Here is a 19653-nt window from a genome sequence, read left to right as displayed (position 1 = left end):
AGGAGTTTACCAACTTTTGAGGCATCCCGTTTAGTTTTAAGTAACTCCAACATCTAGGTAGCTTTTATTTAGGTCGAGCTGAAAGACATATGTCTTGTGATTTTCACCTAAGGTTCCTAGTTACTTAAACTACGCAAAATAAACCTACTGCTTCTTCTAAACGATAGCCTTTTAGATATTTAAGGATAATGATCAACCCCGTAAGTCAATTATTTTAACCCTAGTTCCTTTTATGTGTTCTCTCATATAATACACTTTTAGATGCATAGACTAAATATTGTATATATTTGTTCCTTATTTGATTTATGTAAATGATTTTAAAAACCTTAATTTCTAATTTGCTTTTCACACTACAGAAGACCCCTACCACTGCCCATCAGTCCTACTATAATAATCTCCTAAATCTCTAAGTCTACAAGCCTTAACTTTAAACCATCCCATTAGAGTAGAGCCCTGTTACTTCCTAATTAGAAGCTTCATTTAAAGACTCCAAACCTAAATCCCATAACCAGCCATTCAATACCATACATAAACTGGTTTCCAATTCTCTTTCCAAATTTATTTTTCATGAATTTTCCACATAAATATTCCACTCTAGCTAGAGTGGTCCTCCTGTTTCTTCCCAAAAGTGTCTTCTGTATTCCCACTTCCCTTTTTTTACTAAGATGAGCTTCGTTTTCTTTCACCTACCCAAATTCGAGGGAAACAGTATTGTGTGAGGATACACTATGTGAGTGAAGGCTCTAGAATCAGACTACTTGGGTTTGAATATTTGCTGGCTATAAGACCTAGACCAAGTTACTTCACCTTTCCGTGCCTTAGTTTCCATGTATGTGAAATACAGCACCTATCTAGCATTGCTAAAGGATGTGACACTCCATTTACAGCTTTGCACAGTGTCTGGCACATCAGACACTTAGCTGATAAAGCATAAACTATTAGCCACCCTTTCTGGCTTATACTGAGTTATATTTTCTCTGTAAAGCCTTTCCAGAGTATCTCAGCCTATAATGATCTGTCCTCCTTTCCACTACTAAAGAAGTGCTATACAGTTGCTCCTTATATCCTGATGGTCACTGTTGGTTTTCTTCACACTCAGTTCAACAAAGATAAAGACTTACAGCTCTTGAAGTCTCAGAACTGGTAAAGTGTCCCATAATATAAGACAAATGGTACAGCAGGGTATTAATTCTTGCTTATAGCAATTACTTCTCTTTCCTAAAAAATCATGCAAATTATTTTAGAATAGGAAAATTATTAAGATTCTTCTTTGTGGGACGTCGAGGGGGAGACTTAATTCAGTATCTATTTGCCTTTTATACATTTTCCTCAAACTGTAGATGTAAAAGCTGTACAGTTAAAAGAATAAAAGTAACTATAGGTAAAATACCTCTTTCTTGAAAAGAAGTATATTCTCTCTCTGAAGAATTCTGAAGTGAATTTGAAACACAGGAGTAACTTTGGAACATATAGGGGGCAAAAAATCAACCTTACTTTCATTCTCTAATAAGTGAAATGCTTATTTCCATAATTCCTTGTAATCTAAGATTTGGTAAAATACATTTTACAAGGACACAGGTTCAGGTCCACAGGGGTTTTGAACTCTATAATGTGTATGCAAATTAAATACCTACATGTATATATTTTTTCTGGGAAAAGGGTTCATTAGGTTTTATCAGATTCTCAAATAAATCCTTTTACCCTAAACAGATTAAGACTCAATGAGATAAAAGGGAAAGAGAAGTCACTCAGGCCCTAATTAGTGTAAATTAAGTGTGAGATGTTGAGGGCTATAAATTTTAAAAATAGTTATAACATTACATTTATAAACAATCCCAAAGTCTAAAATTTTGGCAATGAGGAGGTTGTTCAAGTCCAGCAAAAACTAAGAAATTTAAAGACTTTCAGAATACATTCTAGGACAGCTTTCAGTTTAAAATTTTTTCTGGATCATTTTTAACAAAATTCAATTTTTCAATGTACTGAGGGGCTATAGCTTTTATTAAAAGGAGGAAAACATACAGATGAAATATCTGCTTATCTGTAACAACTTCCAAGTATACTACGAATAATGACAATAATAGTGGCTAAGGTTTATTGGCTTTTACTATCTGCTAGATAGTGTGAACACTGTGTGAACACTCAATATGGACTATTTCACATGTTCACTGCAACATTACAAACCAGGTACCATTTTAAAATCCACTTTACAGATGAAGACGCTGAAGCTTCTAAGAGTTTAACAACCTATTCAAGAAGGCCACACCACCAGCAAATGATGATGGAATGGAGATTTGTAGCCCAAAGTCCAACACCAGAGCACTGGCTTTAACCTTCAAAACAATTCAAATTAAACACTCCAAAAATCTTCTGAGACCTACACCCCATTATTATTCCATTTCCCTTTCTAGGGGCACTAAGAAAAGGGATAGTTAGAACAAGGTACTAAGAAAAGGGATACTGAGAGCAAGGTTAAGTACAGGGTACTAAGCATGGGAGTACTGAGGACAGTATAAGGCTACTGAGAATAGAGTTACTGAAAACAGAGTACAAAAGAATAAGATTAAGGGAGACCAGGGCACTAAGAACAGAGTACTTAGCAATGGGGTACTAAGAGTTGGGTACTAAAATAGGGATACTGGTAACAGTACGCTGTGAATAGGGTAATGCAATCAGGAAGAGATTACCTTCTCTAAAGTATAATTTCATCTAGTTTCCTAAGGTCTCTTTGCCTGCTCCTTTAGCGATGAACCACATCATTCACTTACTACCTGTCCTTCCAGCCCATATTGCAGATCTTTGAAATAACAGGTCTGCTGATATGTCACAACATTTCCACTGACACATTCATCTCTCACAAGGATGTACCCGAACGGTTAAGGCTTTGCACATGTGTGTATAAACTCTAATTTAGGACAAGCACTCACTAACTCTCTGCCACAAGTCGAGCCATAGCAACCTGGCCATTTGGGAGCCGGCGGGCAGCGCTGGAAACGCGGTTTGCGCTAAGAGTGTTGTTTCTCCCCCTAACCACCTCCCACTCCCCAAGACCCCAGCTAAGGTCTGATACCTCCAGTCTGACGTTTCCCGCGCTGCCAGGCTGGGCGGCCCCACTGCAGTTCAGGGCCTGATCACTTTTCTTCTTTTTGTACTTGTCCTTGTACATCTTGTTGCGGTGTTTTTTGCACATCCAAGGCTTGCGCTGCTTGGCCACCTGGCTCGTGGTCTCGCTGCAGCCCTCGAAGGTGCAGGTCTTGCTCATGCTGCCCCCGCCGCCACCCCGTCTCCGGGCTCCCCCGCTGCCGCCCTCGCCCCCCGAGTGTGTCTCCTCGTCCTCCAGATCCTCCAAACTAGCCGTGCTCTCGCCTCCCCCCGGGGCGTCTGAAGTGTCCAGCAGGTCGGCTTCGTCCTCCCCTGCCTCCTCCTCGCCAGCCCCCGCCACTTCGCACAGGTACCTAATGGACTTGCCCGTCCCGGCGCCGTCCCCCAGGGCCGGAGGCTGTCTGAGAACGCCCTCCGCCGCAGACTCGTCCTGCCCTCCGCAGGGGTGCATCACCAGCAGGGTGAACTGCGAGGCCGGGGCCGGGACGGAGGCTGGAGCCAGGGCCTGGCCCAGAGCAGTGGCGGGGGCCCCGGGGCGGAGCGCGCCACCGGCGGCGCCCGGCCCCCCACCCTCGACGACGCCCTGCACCTCCGTGCTGCTGACACCTTGCGGGGGTCCACGACCCCAGCCTTTCAACAAATGCGAAGCCCAGCGGCACTTCGCAAGCCAAAGACCACGGAGGGGAAAAGGCTCCGGCTAGGTGAGGGGGCCCTGACTGCGCCTGCGCGGCCGCGTCTCGCGCGTGAGCGTTTCTCTGCCTGGCGCCTTTCTGGGAACTTCGCATCTCTGAGGGGCGGGGCTGAGCAGCCCGCGAAGGAGCTGACTGCGCAAGTGCGGCTGCGGCGCTGGCTGGAGGCTCTGCGTTGCGTTTCGCTGCGCTGGCGCCGCCGCTGCTGTGGAGGCTCTGTGTGCAGTCGAAGTCTCTCTCTGCGCGCTCGGTAAGACCGCGCTTTTTTGCTGAAACCTACCGTGTCTAAAAAGTTTCAAAAACACTTTTGTACTGGAACTCCACAGTGTAAGATGGCTCCTGAGCGATGTTAATGACTTACCGCGTTTTAATGCTAATTAATCATAGTATTTTGTCCCAAAATGCCTTGAAATGGGAGATGTGAAGCTGGCATGTGCCACAACCTGGCACCACTAGTTGGCAGTCAAGGAGGGCAGAGGCGGCCTATTTGAAAATATGGTGGAGGAGGAGTGGGCCAGACTTGGGGCCAAGTTTGTGTTAAAAGCTGAGTGATTTGTTCCAATACATTTCTTTTTCTCTCTTGGAAACTTATTTTATTTGAATATTTGTCCTTTGCTGTGACCTCTAAGATGAGTCTTTAATAACGTTTTCATTAAATACAGTGAAAACGGGTAAAATGCAACCCTGAATGACAAACGTTAAAAAAAAACCAATAAACGATCTATTATTTTTACCAGTTGTTGCACAAGTGCTGGTTGCTAAATCTTAATTTAGCCACATCTCAGGAGGGAATCGACCCTGCCGCCTCTTGAACGAAAGTGCCAGGTAGTTGTTCTCTTTCCATTTGTTCCTTCCTCCTTGCCTGCTTGCGTTTTGCATTCCACCTATTGGGAAGGAGAGCAATGACTACCCCAACAAATGATAAGTCCACTCACATTAAGGTGTTTGGGTGTTGATGTGTGAGTAGGTCACCAGCTACCTACGTTTCAAAGAGAGGTACAAAGAGGTTTGAATATAGACAGACCTGGCTGGCACTGTCCTGTGTGACCAGGCCTCATTAGTGACAGCCTCTGGGACATTCAGCTTTCTCCATAGTAAAAGGAAGGGTCAGTGGTGTGCTAGATGAGGTTGATGAGAGCCATTGTTGAAATACCAGGTATTTAATGAGCTGGAAGTTAAACACTGTTATTATTAAAAATTAAATTACATAAACTTCCAATTAAATTATTTTATTAAAAAAATTTTTTTTAACATTTATTTATTTTTGAGACAGAGAGAGACAGAGCATGAACAGGGGAGGGGCAGAGAGGGAGGGAGACACAGAATCTGAAACAGGCTCCAGGCTCTGAGCCGTCAACCCAGAGCCTGACGGGGGGCTCGAACTCACAGACCGTGAGATCATGACCTGAGCCGAAGTCGGACGCTTAACCGACCAAGCCACCCAGGCGCCCCACCAATTAAATTATTTTAAAAACAAAAGTTAAAAACCTCAAAACTCATCCCTTTCTAATCGTTTTTCAGTGTTTTACCATTAGCAATGCTTATAAGATACGTATGTGGAAATACTAGTTGTAGTACTAGTAGTACTACTAGTTACTACTAGTACTAGTTAGTAGTACTATCACTAGACGTGATACTGCACGTCTCTTCTCAGCTCTGCATTCAGTGATGTCACGTTGGTTGCTTGAAACTAGCCATGGTGAGCGTGTTTACACTATGGGAATTGTCAAGTGATACAAAGCAGAGCTTGACTTGCTGTCCATTGTCTTCAGACTCAAGGTGATAGTAAAAATGTTAATGAAGATTAAACTTAACACATGTGATGGCTGTAGCTGTCACATTGTCAGTAGCCTCCCAAAATTGAGGAAATATTCTCTCAGTATTTGAAAATTATCATGATTTCAGCAAAGAAGTTGCTCCCATCATTGAATAATAAGTGAAGTTCTGGCATACATCTTCATTGTTTCACTTTTGTCTTGCTCATCAATAGAAACAAAAATGTCAGCCAACATTCAGAGCAGAACTGCACTCTGTCACTAATGTGAACAACTTCTTTGCTGAATCAGATAAAAATCAAGCATTTATTTATAGTTTGAATTCTTGACACTTGTTGGTGAAATAATTATAAAAAGTGATAGTGGATTTTGCAAGAAATAGCAGGTTACACTGAAGTGTATGGAATTACAATAAGGAGTCTTGTGATTTTTATTTTTTGTAAATCATGTGCTAAAACATTCTTTCTACCAGTCAACTGGTTTTTAAAAATTTATCAGCATATCACTGAAGGCAGTGCTATTTAAACCCTAGTGCAAATTCCTGTTATGGTATTCAGTAAATGACAGCAGGGTTTTGTTTTTTGTTTGTTTGTTTTGTTTTTTTTTAATTTTTTTTGACATTTATTTTTGAGACAGAGGGAGACAGAGCATGAATGGGGGAGGATCAGAGAGAGGGAGACACAGAATCCGAAACAGGCTCCAGGCTCTGAGCTGTCAGCACAGAGCCTGACGCGGGGCTCGAACTCACGGACCGTGAGATCATGACCTGAGTCAAAGTCGGCTGCTTAACTGACTGAGCCACCCAGGCACCCCGTTGTTGTTTTTTTGTTTTTTTTTTATTGAGATATAATTTGCATGCTATAAAACCCACCCATGGTAAGTATACAACTTAATGATATAGGCCAGCAGGGGCCAATAGACTCTTGTAGTACTGCTTTAGTTGTCCATTCTCAGTGTATTTTAACTCTGACTTAGGCTTCTTCCTTTGCTCAAGAAAATGATATATGGTTAATTTTTATGTAGTTATTAATTCAAATAAAATTGTTTTAAACCTAGAACCAGAGTTCCACACCTGTTTTCCTCTATTTCAAACTCTGTAGATGAGTTTACTTTCTCTAGTTTATTTTTTTTCTTCCTTTCTGGCTTCTAGACAATAGTTTTACGCTTCCCCGAGAAGTAATATATGCTGTGTGTGGGGAGCTGAGGAAAGGAACCATTCTTATTTCCTTTTATCAGTCTTCTTACGTGTTCTTTCAAACTATGAAGCTTGGTGTTAACAAAGTACCAATTTTCACCAGAACAGAATTTTACCACTGTGATTACAGCATAGTAGAGTTGTCTTAAAACCAATTACAGCCCTCATTTTTATCTAGGAAAACTTGTATGAAAATAAATCTATAGGTCTTGGATTTTATTTTATTATTTCAGAAGAAAATAAAGTATTCTATATATCATGCTTGTGATACTGATTGAATGAATATTATGATTATTGCAAAATGACAATTTTCAACTCTTATCACTTCCTCTGTATTTCTGAGTTGGCATTTTACTGTTGGGAAGAGCCATCCCTTCTACTTTCTGTATTTATTTCTTTATTGTTTATATACGATCAGTATGGACTCATGAATTTCTGTTTTATTTAATGGATTGCAGTCTCTTACTTACCTTATCAATGCTCAGATTGTTCTGGATTTGGCTGGACTTCCTAGATTTGGCTGGTGGTAGTCCTTCAAGCAGGCTCCTGTATCCTTTTGGGCACTCCCTTGCTTTCTGGCATAAGAAGATATTCCAGACTTGTCTTGTACTGTCCTAGCTACAGTCCATTTCTCCTTTCTCCTAGGAGATTTCCTAGGATCTCTGGTTCCTTTTCATGGAGGATGATACCTAGAAACCAAGATCTGGGTGCTAGATGTGCTCTATGCTACTAGGCACTTTTAACAGATAAAGGGAAAAAATCTAAACATGTATGTATCTATACTTAATCATGAATTCATACTGATTACTTCTGTTCTGATCCTACCCCCAGTAACATTTCTTGACTTCCTTCATTCCACATTAGTATCTTCTTTCTTCCCAATGATAACTCTGGTTATGATATGAGAAATTTATTCATGGCAATCTATATTACATGTTATGTTGTATATCAATATTTTATTTGATTGGTATTTTATTTTAAAAAAATTTAAAAATGTTTATTTATTTATTTTGAAAGAGAGAGGGAGGGAGAGAATCCCAAGCAGGCTCCATGCTCAGCCCAGAACTGACACAGAGCTCAATCCTACCACCGGGAGATTGCTACCTAAGCCAATATCGAAAGTTGGCCACTCAATCACTTCAGCCATCCAGGCTCCCCTTAATCAGTTTTTTTTTTAATTTATTCTCTACTTCCAGAAAAATAAAAGGCCTATTAAGAAAATAAAAATTAGCACAGTTCATTTTGAGCCCATATTTGTATTTCTTGTCTTCATCCGTCTATAGATAAATGCATGACTGTAGCAAAAGACAGACTCTGCTCAGACTTTCAGATATATTGTTAGCATTTTGTTTAGGAGAGCCAGGAGATAACCTCCTTTGAAAGAGGGTTTCACAGAGTTGCTGGGTACATGATACTTTGATATTTATGTTATCAGTGTAAGAATAGAGAACTTTTAGGGGAAGAAATATTCCTGGGTATTAGTGACAGACGTTTAGACTTTAGTCACAGGTTAAGTGCCCGTGTATTTGATCTTTCATATCCCAAATCATCCTTGAATTTAGCTTAACACAAATGTCACAAAATGTATTGCCAAAATGCCAATAAAATACTGAAAAGCAAAGAAATATCTGTAAGATGACCTCCTCTGGTTCTTTTACAAGGAGAGTTCTTCTATCCCGTGTGATATGTATTCGTAACACTCATGATATCTGATATCGCCACTACCAGTCTGAGTCCTCATTTGAACATAAGCAGGAAAAAGTTTTTAAAACTATTTCTAAGTAATTCAGATGAGTTTGGTTCCAGGCGAATAGTGTGATTGGAAGAACAATGAGAAGCAGGTTTCGATCTATATGAAGTGAGAACTGGCAACTGGATCCATCTGCTATGGCAATAAAATTCTGGGTTCCACTGAGAAACAGGTTATCATCTCATCCTTCTTGAGCTATGTGTGGAGATAGGGAGGACACGAAAAACTCCTGGAGGCTTCATGATTTAGTTTAAGTTATACAACTAAGTTGTTTTTCTAATTAGGATTTTTTGTTTTAAGATTTAACTGAGTGAAATAAGGTGTTATACCCCACCAATTTATAGCAATAGTACTTTTTTCCAGAGATGACAGGATCTTCAGAAGTGTGGGTAGGTTACTTTATCAAAGATCCATTCTACTAGATAATTATTAGACAAAACAAACAACATTCTAATGACAGATTAAAGAGGCTAACTCTGGTAGCATGATGAGTGAAGTAATGTTTGTTCTGAGACACTTCAGTCTGGTGACCTTAAGCTCTATTAAGCTAAGAGCTGGCACTGCTCTTAGCATGACAGCTTCATCAAGGGGATCTGAGATTATTTTATTTTATTTTATTTTATTTTATTTATTTTAAAGTTTATTCTGAGAGTGCGTGCGCGAGAGAGAGAAAGCATGAGCAGGGGAGGGGCAGAGAGAGAGAGGGAGAGAGAATCCTAAGCAGACTCCATGCTGTCAGCACAGAGTCCAGCGTGGGGCTCGATCCCACAAACCATGAGACCATGACCTGAACTGATCAAGAGTTGGACGCTCGGGGCGCCTGGGTGGCTCAGTCAGTTAAGCTCCAGACTTCAGCTCAGGTCATGATCTCACGGTTTGTGAGTTTGAGCCCCACGTCGAGCTCTGTGCTGACAGCTCAGAGCCTGGAGCCTGCTTCAGATTCTGTACCTCCCTCTCTCTCTGCCCCTCCCCTGCTCGTGCTCTGTCTCACTCTGTCTCTCAAAAAATGAATAAACATTAAAAAAACAAAAACGTGCATTTCACCTGTTGATGTACTTACTGTTGGTAGTACTGCTAGATTTATATTTATGCTGCCTAAAAACATATCATTCTGGTAAATTCTATTTTGCACAATTCCCATAAAAATACATGGTATGTTTATAATTGCGTATGCCATATTCATAACAGGAGAGAACTTCTGATTGACTAGCTGTTGATGAAAACCAAATCTTATGATTTTACACATTTGATGACTAGAGTAATTTTCCACAGATTGGTTTCTGGCTCCATACATTTCAAACCCTTTTTGTCCTCCACTATTTCATGTTAAGAGCAATTGGACACTTTTGTCACATTCATATTGTGATCCGACCCCTGATCCTCTATATACTCTCTTGTCTTCATGCCTAATGAATCAGTAGAGTATAGGCAGTAGGAACATTCCTGAAAGCTGTTGCTACATGGGAGGGTGGGAGAGTGAGTTAGCAATCCCTTGGCTATGAACCACATAAATATATCCCACTAAACCCAAACTAATTGTATCACAACTCAGCTTCCTCCAACCAGATCCCCGCATGTCTAGAGCCTCTTCAATACCACCCAGCACAAGAAGAAATGTGACAGAAGGGAAGTCCTGAGTGGAAAGAGACAGGGGTCTCAATCAATTGAGATTAAATTGCTTGCTTTCTTTTGCAAATTTTACATAAATATATGCCCATGTGAACACATTGTTGGCCCCCTCCCAGCCTTGGACAGGAAGAAGGGGAAAGACTTGGAACTTAAGCATCATCATCTGTGTGTAAATCCATCTTGATTCATAAGTACTTTGTCCAGATAAGTGGTAAACTGGATGGAGGCTGTGCCTTTCAGAGAAGAACTTTCACTTGAGTTTAAGGGTCCACTTAGGAGGATTGGGTTTGGAATTATTTTAGGGAAAGGATTACCTAGGGGATTTCCAAGCCTTTGAAAACATGATTGTGCTGTGCTGTCTTCTCATAATTAGAGCTCATCTTTACATTTTCTTTCTTTTTCCTTAGGAAATCCCTTTAAAGTTTCTTTTTAATAAACTGCAAAGGAATATTACTCCTAAATTAGCAGGAGACTGTGAGGACTGGCCTTCTCATAGATTTACTGTAAGTACTAAATGACATAAGATTCTAGCATTTAATAAGTGCTCAGTTAAGGATAACAGCAGGAGAAACAGTTTGTTAAATGAGCTGAATTGGGGGGCGCCTGGGTGGCTCAGTCAGTTGAGCGTCCGACTTTGGCTCAGGTCGTGATTTTGAGGTTCGTGAGTTCCGGCCCTGCGTCAGACTCTGTGCTAACAGCTTGGAGCCTGGAGCCTGCTTCAGATTCTGTGACTCCCCCTCTCTCTCTGCCCCTCCCCTGCTCATGCTCTGTCTCTGTCTCTCAAACAATAAACGTTGGAAAAAAATTAAAAAAAAAAAAAAGAAAAGTTGTGTCCTTTAAAAAAAAATGAGCTGAATTGGTAGGGTTTGGAAAGTAACTTAGACTTTCTCCTACTGCTGTCTTTAAGCTTAATGTATGTGCTCTTTCTTTCCCACCTCTGGACGACGTTTGGGGAATATCCTATTGTTTTTCTGTTCACTTTCATAGATTAATAAACAGTCTCATTTTCAGATTTTAACAAGCCCAGGAGAGCATAATATCAAAACTTTATCTTTCCCCCCATTTCCTTTAAAGCTTCTCTCTTCCTCCATGACTCAAGGTTGACTGAAGTTTGAAACCGACTGGGGGATGGTGGGCAGGAGTGTACTTGGTTTCTTTATTCTCCTATCCTTCACTTTCTCCCTTACTCACAATTGCTCTTTCTGACCCCTCCAAGTCAGAAATAAGGGATAAGGGGAACTTTTTTTTTTTTTTTTTTAAAAAGCACTAGGGGAAATCATTTTTAATAGGCTACACAAGAAAGGCTTCACTGAGGTGACATCTGAGCTTAGACCTGAACCATGAGAAGGGATGGGGGGAGGTTGGTGGGGAGAAGATAAGTAGGTGCCAATAGGCCACTGTACAGAGTTTGGATACAATGGGAATCCACTGGAGAGTTTTAAGCAGAAGGGTGACATGATCTGTTTCACTGCATCAAAAGGGCTCTGGATTCTAGTCCTGTAGCATCTATCTGTTCCTCCTTTCTTGGATAACCTCTCTTTGGTTTACTAAACTTGAGATTCTCTCTAATCCAATGTCTGGCCCCAAACTCTCTTCCATCCATAGTGAGAGATTAAAGTGAACCTTGTTAACGAGCAAACCGCCCCCTTTCATCATTTAAATACCTTCTTCCCCAATGAGCATGATCTGTGTGCTCATTAACTGAGACCAGTAAGGAGAACTTTTGAAGAACACAAACTTATGTGGCAGGTGTTATTATAATCCACAGTTACAGCCCTTCATGTGGCAGATGCCCTAATGCTGGCTTTATTGCTGGTGGGTGTTTCAGTGAGTTCTGCTCTCCTGATTTTGGTGATACCATTTCCATAGCATCTTTCTGCTGCTGGATCAATGTATCTCAGCACACAGGACAGAGTCCTTTCAGGATAACTCAAGGCCAGCTACCTTGCTCCATCATGGATGGGAGACTGGCTTGTTCCTGTTGCTCCCACCTTTCTTCGTGTTATGGAGACTGCCTCAGCCATTTTTAAGGAAGGTTCAGGCAACAGTCCCTGTCATCCCCTGAACTCTAGTGTATATGTGTGCAGTTTCTCTGAAATGTTCTTTCTAAGCTCAGCATATTTATCTTAAAAGATACAAGGAGGGAAACAGTTCAACTCCAACTCCCTTCAAAGTAAAAAAAAAGAAAAAGAAAAAGAAAAAAAATCTCTTCAATCTTTTTCATTCTTGTCACATTCTCAACTTGTCTTATATTTAAAGTGGGGGGTGGGAGTTATAATGGGGAATGGATTTCAAGTTACAGAGCCAGTTTGGAACCACTTTGTTGTCCTGTCACCTATGTGTGGGCACTTAAAACCTGTTTTTCTCATCTTTGGGGGCTCACTGGGAACTGTGAGGTAACAGGAAGGAAAGTAGTTGTAATTTGGAAGTTGTAGCTGTGCCACTTAGATTATCCATATATATATATTTTTTTTTCCCTTGGTGTACTGTTATTTTCTCATTCATCCCTGCCATTTTTAGTTCAGGTGGGCTCTAATGCTGTCACTCCTCCATCAACACAGTATGTGTACCATTCACCACCACCAGTCCGACATTCCCTTCGGTTTATGTTACTATCATTGTTATCACCAAATTTGTGCAGACAGTCTAGCTTTGCATGATTTGCACTAAAGGAGGGAGGTAATAGTTTGAGGCAGTACTGAATTTGAAAATAATAAAAATATTTTAGATTCCTCATTGCCATCAGAGTCTTTACTTGCTGAGCCCAAAAACCATCCATAAGAACACTAATTTCTCCATTAGTTATATATTTAGAGGACTTTAGGAAAAAGACCTTCCTCTTTGAGGGAGAAGATACTGCCTTTTAGGAAGAACTACTATGACACAAAAGCAGCAAGCGATGAATACAATGATTCCAAGAGGAAAGCTGAGAATATGAAGCTAGATTGGAGACACAGATAGAACAAATTAAACTGGGAATAGGGACCTTCTGACCAAAAATAACGGACTCCATATGGAGGTTGCATGGCCAAGGAGAAGTTTGAAATGCAATATTCTGAAGGCTCCCAGGAGGTCTGAGCACTAGAGGATGATCTTGTATAGATGAAAGTGATCAAAGATCAATTGCAGAAATATGTCAGAGAGCTGAAAACAAATGGTGACTTGGAAAATATGCAACACATGTAATTGTTACTCTGGAAGACAGAGCAGTGTACAATCAACCATTGAAAGAAATGCCTTTCTGGAGAATGAATTGAAGAGGAGAGTCTCCTGGAATCTATCTAATACATCAAAGGAATTGGTCCTGCAACACCCAAGCCAAAACACTGACTTCATGTCACCCATGGACCTGGTTCCAGTCTGAATACAACTCGGATGTCCTGTGAGGTATGGGAAACTCCTTTATCTTGTGGATCAGAGGGTCTGCCTTCAAAATTATAGGGGACTTGCTGTGAAAAGTAGGGCACTAGAAACCAATCTTGCGTTCTTTTGAAAATTTGTATGGGGTCAGTCTTCAAGCTAAGCAAATGTCACAACCTTCTGGTGAGGGAGCAAGGACAGATGACAGAGACAAAAAGCTAGGCAGTGCTAGTATGGTTTGGGGTGATGAATGGTTGGTAAGTGTCTAAATTTGGGAAACTATATTTTATTTATTTTTATTTTTTAAATTTTGATTCCAGTATAATTAACATTCAGTGTTATATTACTTTCAGGTGTACAATATTACTCATTCAATAATTCTATACATTACTGAGTGCTTAGAATGATAAGCATATTCTTAATCCCCTTCACCTATTTCATCCATTCCCCTCGCCCCCCGGTAACCATAAGTTTGTTCTTTGTATTTAAGAGTATGGTTTTTTGGTTTGAATCTTTTTTATTTTGCATTATTTTTATTTTGTTCTTTTGTTTATTAAATTCCACATATGAGTGAAGTCATATGATACTTGTCTTTCTCTGTCTCATTTCACTTAGCATTATACCCTCTTGATCCATCCATGTTGCTGCAAATGGCAAGATTCTGTTCTTTTTATGACTCAGTAATATTCCATGATAGATAGATAGATAGATAGATAGATAGATAGATAGATCTTCTTTATCCATTCCTCTATTGCTTTCATAATTTGGCTATTGTAAATAATGCTGCAATAAACATAAGATGCATATATCTTTTCTAATTAGTGTTTTCATATTCTTTGGGTAAATACCCAGGAGGAGAATTAACAGGATCATATGATAGTTGTATTTTTAATTTTTGAAGAGCCTTCATACTGTTTTCCATAGTGGCTACACAAGTTTGCATTCCCACCAAAGTGTACGAGTGTTCTTTTTTTCTCCACATCCTCGACAACACTTATTATTTCTTGTGGTTTTGATTTTATCCATTCCAACTGTGTGAGGTGGTATCTCACTATGGGTTTTTTTTTCATTTTTAAGTTTGTTTATTTATTTATTTTGAGAGAGAGCACACATGCACACAGAAGTGAGGGAGGGTCAGAGAGAGAGAGAGACAGAGAATCCCAAGCAGGCTCTGTGCTGACACAGGACTTGATTCCATGAACTGAACCATGAGATCGTGAGTTGAGCCAAAATCAAGAGTTGGGATGCTTAACCAACAGAGCCTGCCAGGCACCCCATCACTGTAGTTTTGATTTGTATTTCCCTGATGATGAGTGATATTGAGCCTCTTTTCTGTTGGCCATCTGTATGTCTTCTTTGGAGAAATGTCTATTCATGTCTTCTGCCCAGTTTTTAATGGGATTATTTAGTTTTTGGTGTTGAGTTGTAGAATTTCTTTATGTATTTTGGATACCAACCTTTTTCAGGTACTCATTTGCAGATATCTTTTCCTATTCAATAGGTTGTCTTTTAGCTTTATTGATTGTTTCCTTTGTTGTGCAGAAGATGTTTATTTTGATGTAGTCCCAATAGTTTATTTTTGCTTTTGTTTTCCTTGCCTCAGGAGACATATCTAGAAAAATGTTGCTGTGGCCAATGTCAGAGAAATGACTACCCATGTTTTTTTTTTTTTTCTATAAACATAACCTATGAACATGAAACCTATGGTTTCAGGTCTTAATATTTAAGTTTTTAATCCACTTTGAGTCTGTTTTTGTGTATGGTGTAAGACAGTGGTCCACTTTCATTCTTTGTGTGTAGCTGTCCAGTTTTCCCAATACTATGCGTTGAAGAGACCATCTTTTTCCCATTGCATATTCTTGACTCCTTTGTCACAGATAAATTGACCATATAATTGTGGGTTTATTTAAGGGCTTTCTGTTCTGTTCTATTGATCCGTATGTCTGTTTTTGTGCTGGTACCATATTGTTTTGCATACTACAGCTTTATATTATATCTTGAAACTGGGGATTGTGCTGCCTCCAGTTTAGTTCCTTTTCAACATTTCTTTGACTATTTTGGGGGGTGCCTGGCTGGCTTAGTTGGTTGGGCATCCAACTTTGGATCAGGTCATTATCTACCAGCTTGTGAGTTCAAGCCCTGAGTTAGGCTCTGTGCTGCCATCTCAGAGCCTGCAGCCTGCTTTGAATTCTGTGTCTCCATCTCTCTCTGCCCTCCCCCCACTTGTGCTCTCTCTCTCTCTCTCAAAAATAAATAAACATTAAAATTTTAAAAAAAAATATTGCTTTGGGGCGCCTGGGTGGCTCAGTCGGTAAAGCATCTGACTTCAGCTCGGGTCATGATCTCGCGGTCTGTGAGTTCGAGCCCCACGTCGGGCTCTGTGCTGACAGCTCAGAGCCTGGAGTCTGTTTCAGATTCTGTGTCTCCCTCTCTTTCTGACCCTCCCCCGTTCGTGCTGTCTCTCCTTGTCTCAAAAATAAATAAACGTTAAAAAAAATTTAAAAAAAAGAAAACAGTTTCTTCTTTAAAAAAAATATATTGCTTTGATTATTTGGGATCTTTTGTAGTTCCATTCAAATTTTAGGATTATTCATGTTCTGTGAAAATGCTGTTGGTATTTTGATTGCATTAAATCTGTAGATTGCTTTGGGTAGTTATGGACATTTTAACAGTATTTGTTCTTGCAGTCCATAGCATGGGATATCTTTCTATTTGTTTGTGTTGACTTCAATTGCTTCCATCAGTGTTTTATTGTTTTCAGAGCACAGGTCTTTCACCTGCTTGGTTAAGTTTATTTCTAGATATTTTGTTATTTTTGGTGCAATTGTAAATGGAACTATTTTCTTAGTTTCTCTTTCTTCTACTTCGTTATTACTGCATAGAAATAGAATAGATTTCTGTATATTGATTTTGTATCCTGTGGCCTTACTAAACTCATTTATCATTTCTAGTAGTTTTTTTGATGGAGTCTTTAGGGTTTTCTGTATCATGTCATCTGCAAATAGTGAAAGTTTGACTTCTTTCTTACCAATTTGGATGTCTTTTATTTATTTTTGTTAGTTGCTGTAGCCAGGACTTCCAGTACCGTGCTGAATAGTAGTGGGGAGAGTGTATATCCTTGTCTTATTCCTGATCTTAAAGAAAAAACTTGAAGTTTTTTTCAGCATTGAATATGATGTTAGCTGTGGGGTTTTCGTATATGGCCTTTATTATGTTGGGATATGTTCCCTATAAACCTACTTTGTTTTTTTTGTTTGTTTTTATTTATTTTTTTTTTTTTTTTGTTTTTGCCTTTTTTTTTCAATATATGAAGTTTATTGTCAAATTGGTTTCCATACAACACCCAGTGCTCATCCCAAAAGGTGCCTTCCTCAATACCCATCACCCACCCTCCCCTCCCTCCCACCCCCCATCAACCCTCAGTTTGTTCTCAGTTTTTAAGAGTCTCTTATGCTTTGGCTCTCTTCCACTCTAACCTCTTTTTTTTTTTTCCTTCCCCTCCCTCATGGGTTTCTGTTAAGTTTCTCAGGATCCACATAAGAGTGAAACCATATGGTATCTGTCTTTCTCTGTATGGCTTATTTCACTTAGCATAACACTCTCCAGTCTCCATGTTGCTACAAAGGGCCATATTTCATTCTTTCTCATTGCCACGTAGTACTTCATTGTGTCTATAAACCACAACTTCTTTATCCATTCATCAGTTAATGGACATTTAGGCTCTTTCCATAATTTGGCTATTGTTGAGAGTGCTGCTATAAACATTGGGGTACAAGTGCCCCTATGCATCAGTACTCCTGTATCCCTTGGGTAAATTCCTAGCAGTGCTATTGCTGGGTCATAGGGTAGGTCTATTTTTAATTTTTTGAGGAACCTCCACACTGTTTTCCAGAGTGGCTGCACCAATTTGCATTCCCACCAACAGTGCAAGAGGGTTCCCGTTTCTCCACATCCTCTCCAGCATCTATAGTCTCCTGATTTGTTCATTTTAGCCACTCTGACTGGCGTGAGGTGATACCTGAGTGTGGTTTTGATTTGTATTTCCCTGATGAGGAGCGACGTTGAGCATCTTTTCATGTGCCTGTTGGCCATCCAGATGTCTTCTTTAGAGAAGTCCCTCTAAACCTACTTTGTGAGGGTTTTTATCATGAATGGATGTTGTACTTTGTCAAATGCTTTTTTTTTCTTTTAATTTAAACTCAAGTTAGTTAACATATAGTGTAGTATGTAGCTATGAGGCTTTAAATTGCAAGCATTGGGCACCAGCATGGTATGGTCAGGAACCAAGATCCAGTGGTAGTGTGACTCAGCAGAACCTTGACTCCACCTCAGCTAGGGATGCACCAGCTTCTCCTGAGGTGATATAGAGGTGAGAATCCAATCGTTGTGACTGGACAGGGTTTTTATTCCTTATGCAGTTGGCTGTAACAGGTTTCCATGGAGCTCTGCCTGCAAGGTATCTACCTTGGACAAGTTATTCCTTACTTCTTAAGTATAATTTTCTTGTTTGAACTTCATGTAAGTTATTGATATAGGAGGAAATTACTCCATATTTCCCTTCTCTTGAATTTACACCATGCTGATGAATTGGTGCATTGAATAAAGTTTGTTCTGAATGGTTAAGTAAAATAAAATTGGAATTTATATTTTGCTTTGGATATAAAATGCATTTGTGTATCTGATAATCTGAAAATACCTGGCATTTCAAATGAAATTATAAAACCATAATTGGTCAGACTTTTGATAGAGTTCTAGATGACTTGTCAAGGATGGGAACTACACATTGTACAATTTATTCATTTAGTCACTAATTCTTTTTGAAAAAAATTTTGAGATACAATTTACATACCATGAAGTTCACCCACTTTTAAGTATACATTTCAACCTTTTTAAAGTACATTTAGAGTTGTGTAATCATCACCATAATCTTATTTTAGAACATTTTTATCAATTTGAAAATAAACCTCATATCTACTAGCAGTCACTACCTATTCTTTTTCTCCTCCCTTCTCTTCCCCAGCCCTAGGTAACCACTAATCTACTTCTTTATTGATTTTCATATTCTAGACATTTAATTACATGGTATCATACAAAGTGTGGTATTTTGTGACTGATTCCTTTCACTAAGTATATCAATAATTCATTTTTTCAATAAATACTGTTAACTCAACTGAATAAATTTTTAATATATAATTGGTTTTATTACTCTAGTCATGAATCAGGCAGCATCCCCTCTAGCAAGTAGAGGGAAGTTCCAAAGGGCTACAGAAAAGGAAAGGTTTTTAATGGTAGAGAGGGAACGGAAAAAAGCAATTACAGTAAAACCTTAGATTGCGAGTAACTTGTTCTGTGAGTGTTCTGCAAGACGAGCAAACATTTCTAATAAATTTTAACTTGATAAACGAGCAATGTCTTGCAATATGAGTAGCATGTGACGCTGAACATCACATGATCACAACTGGGCCAATGGTTCTTGGCACTTGCTTTGATATACAAGTGCTTTGGATTACAAGCATGTTTCCGGAATGAATTATGCTCACAAACCAAGATTTTACTGTATTAGCAAGATGCCATTGTTTTAGGCAAAGTCACCTTCCTAAGGGGAGTGGAAGGGGTCTATCTGTAAATTTCCTAGCACTGACCAGGATATCCCTATGTTGACTGGTTAAAGGTTATATTCCCGGTGGGCTGAAACTGCAGTTAGGTTAGATATTAAGTCTTGGTTTTCTGACTTGGGACCTTAATCTAAGTGAAGCTGTTTGGGGGTATGTGGTTTGTTTTTAACAATATTCATTGAGCTTCTATTATTTACACAGTGCTATAAGCCTTGGAAATACCAAGATAAATAAGACACTCTTCCCTCAAGTAGTTTAGAGTAGTGGTCCTTGACCCTGTGTATTAGTCAGAGTTCTTCCGAGAAATAGAACCAATAGGACATGTAATATGGTATGTATTTTTATATATAATACTGTATATTTATTATAGAAATGGCTCACACAGTTATGGAGGCTGAGGAGTCCCATGATCTACTGTCTGCCAGCTAGAGAACCAGGAGAGCTGGTGCTATAATTCCATCTAGGTTACAAGATCAGAGAATCAGGAGCATCAATGACATAGAGCAGGAAAAATGGGTGTCCCAAGTCAATAGAGAGT

At 39.5% G+C, this 19653-nt stretch overlaps 1 protein-coding gene across 1 annotated transcript in view; it reads right to left on the bottom strand.

The window, feature by feature from the left end:
• LOC115512104 (regulatory factor X associated protein) overlaps window positions 1-19653 on the bottom strand; it is a 79147-nt gene that overhangs the window by 5212 nt on the left and 54282 nt on the right. The window contains exons 5-6 of the mRNA XM_032593436.1: window positions 3928-4076; window positions 3071-3799 (exon numbers count right to left, since the gene is read on the bottom strand). Of these exons, the coding sequence (XP_032449327.1) occupies window positions 3071-3799; window positions 3928-4076 (878 nt within the window). The remainder of the gene's footprint in view (window positions 1-3070; window positions 3800-3927; window positions 4077-19653) is intronic.

Source organism: Lynx canadensis, chromosome A1, assembly GCF_007474595.2.
Source record: "Lynx canadensis isolate LIC74 chromosome A1, mLynCan4.pri.v2, whole genome shotgun sequence".
NCBI classification, from domain to species: domain Eukaryota; kingdom Metazoa; phylum Chordata; class Mammalia; order Carnivora; family Felidae; genus Lynx; species Lynx canadensis.
Note: the sequence above shows the minus strand (reverse complement) of the source record. Positions and strands in the feature narration are given on the sequence as shown.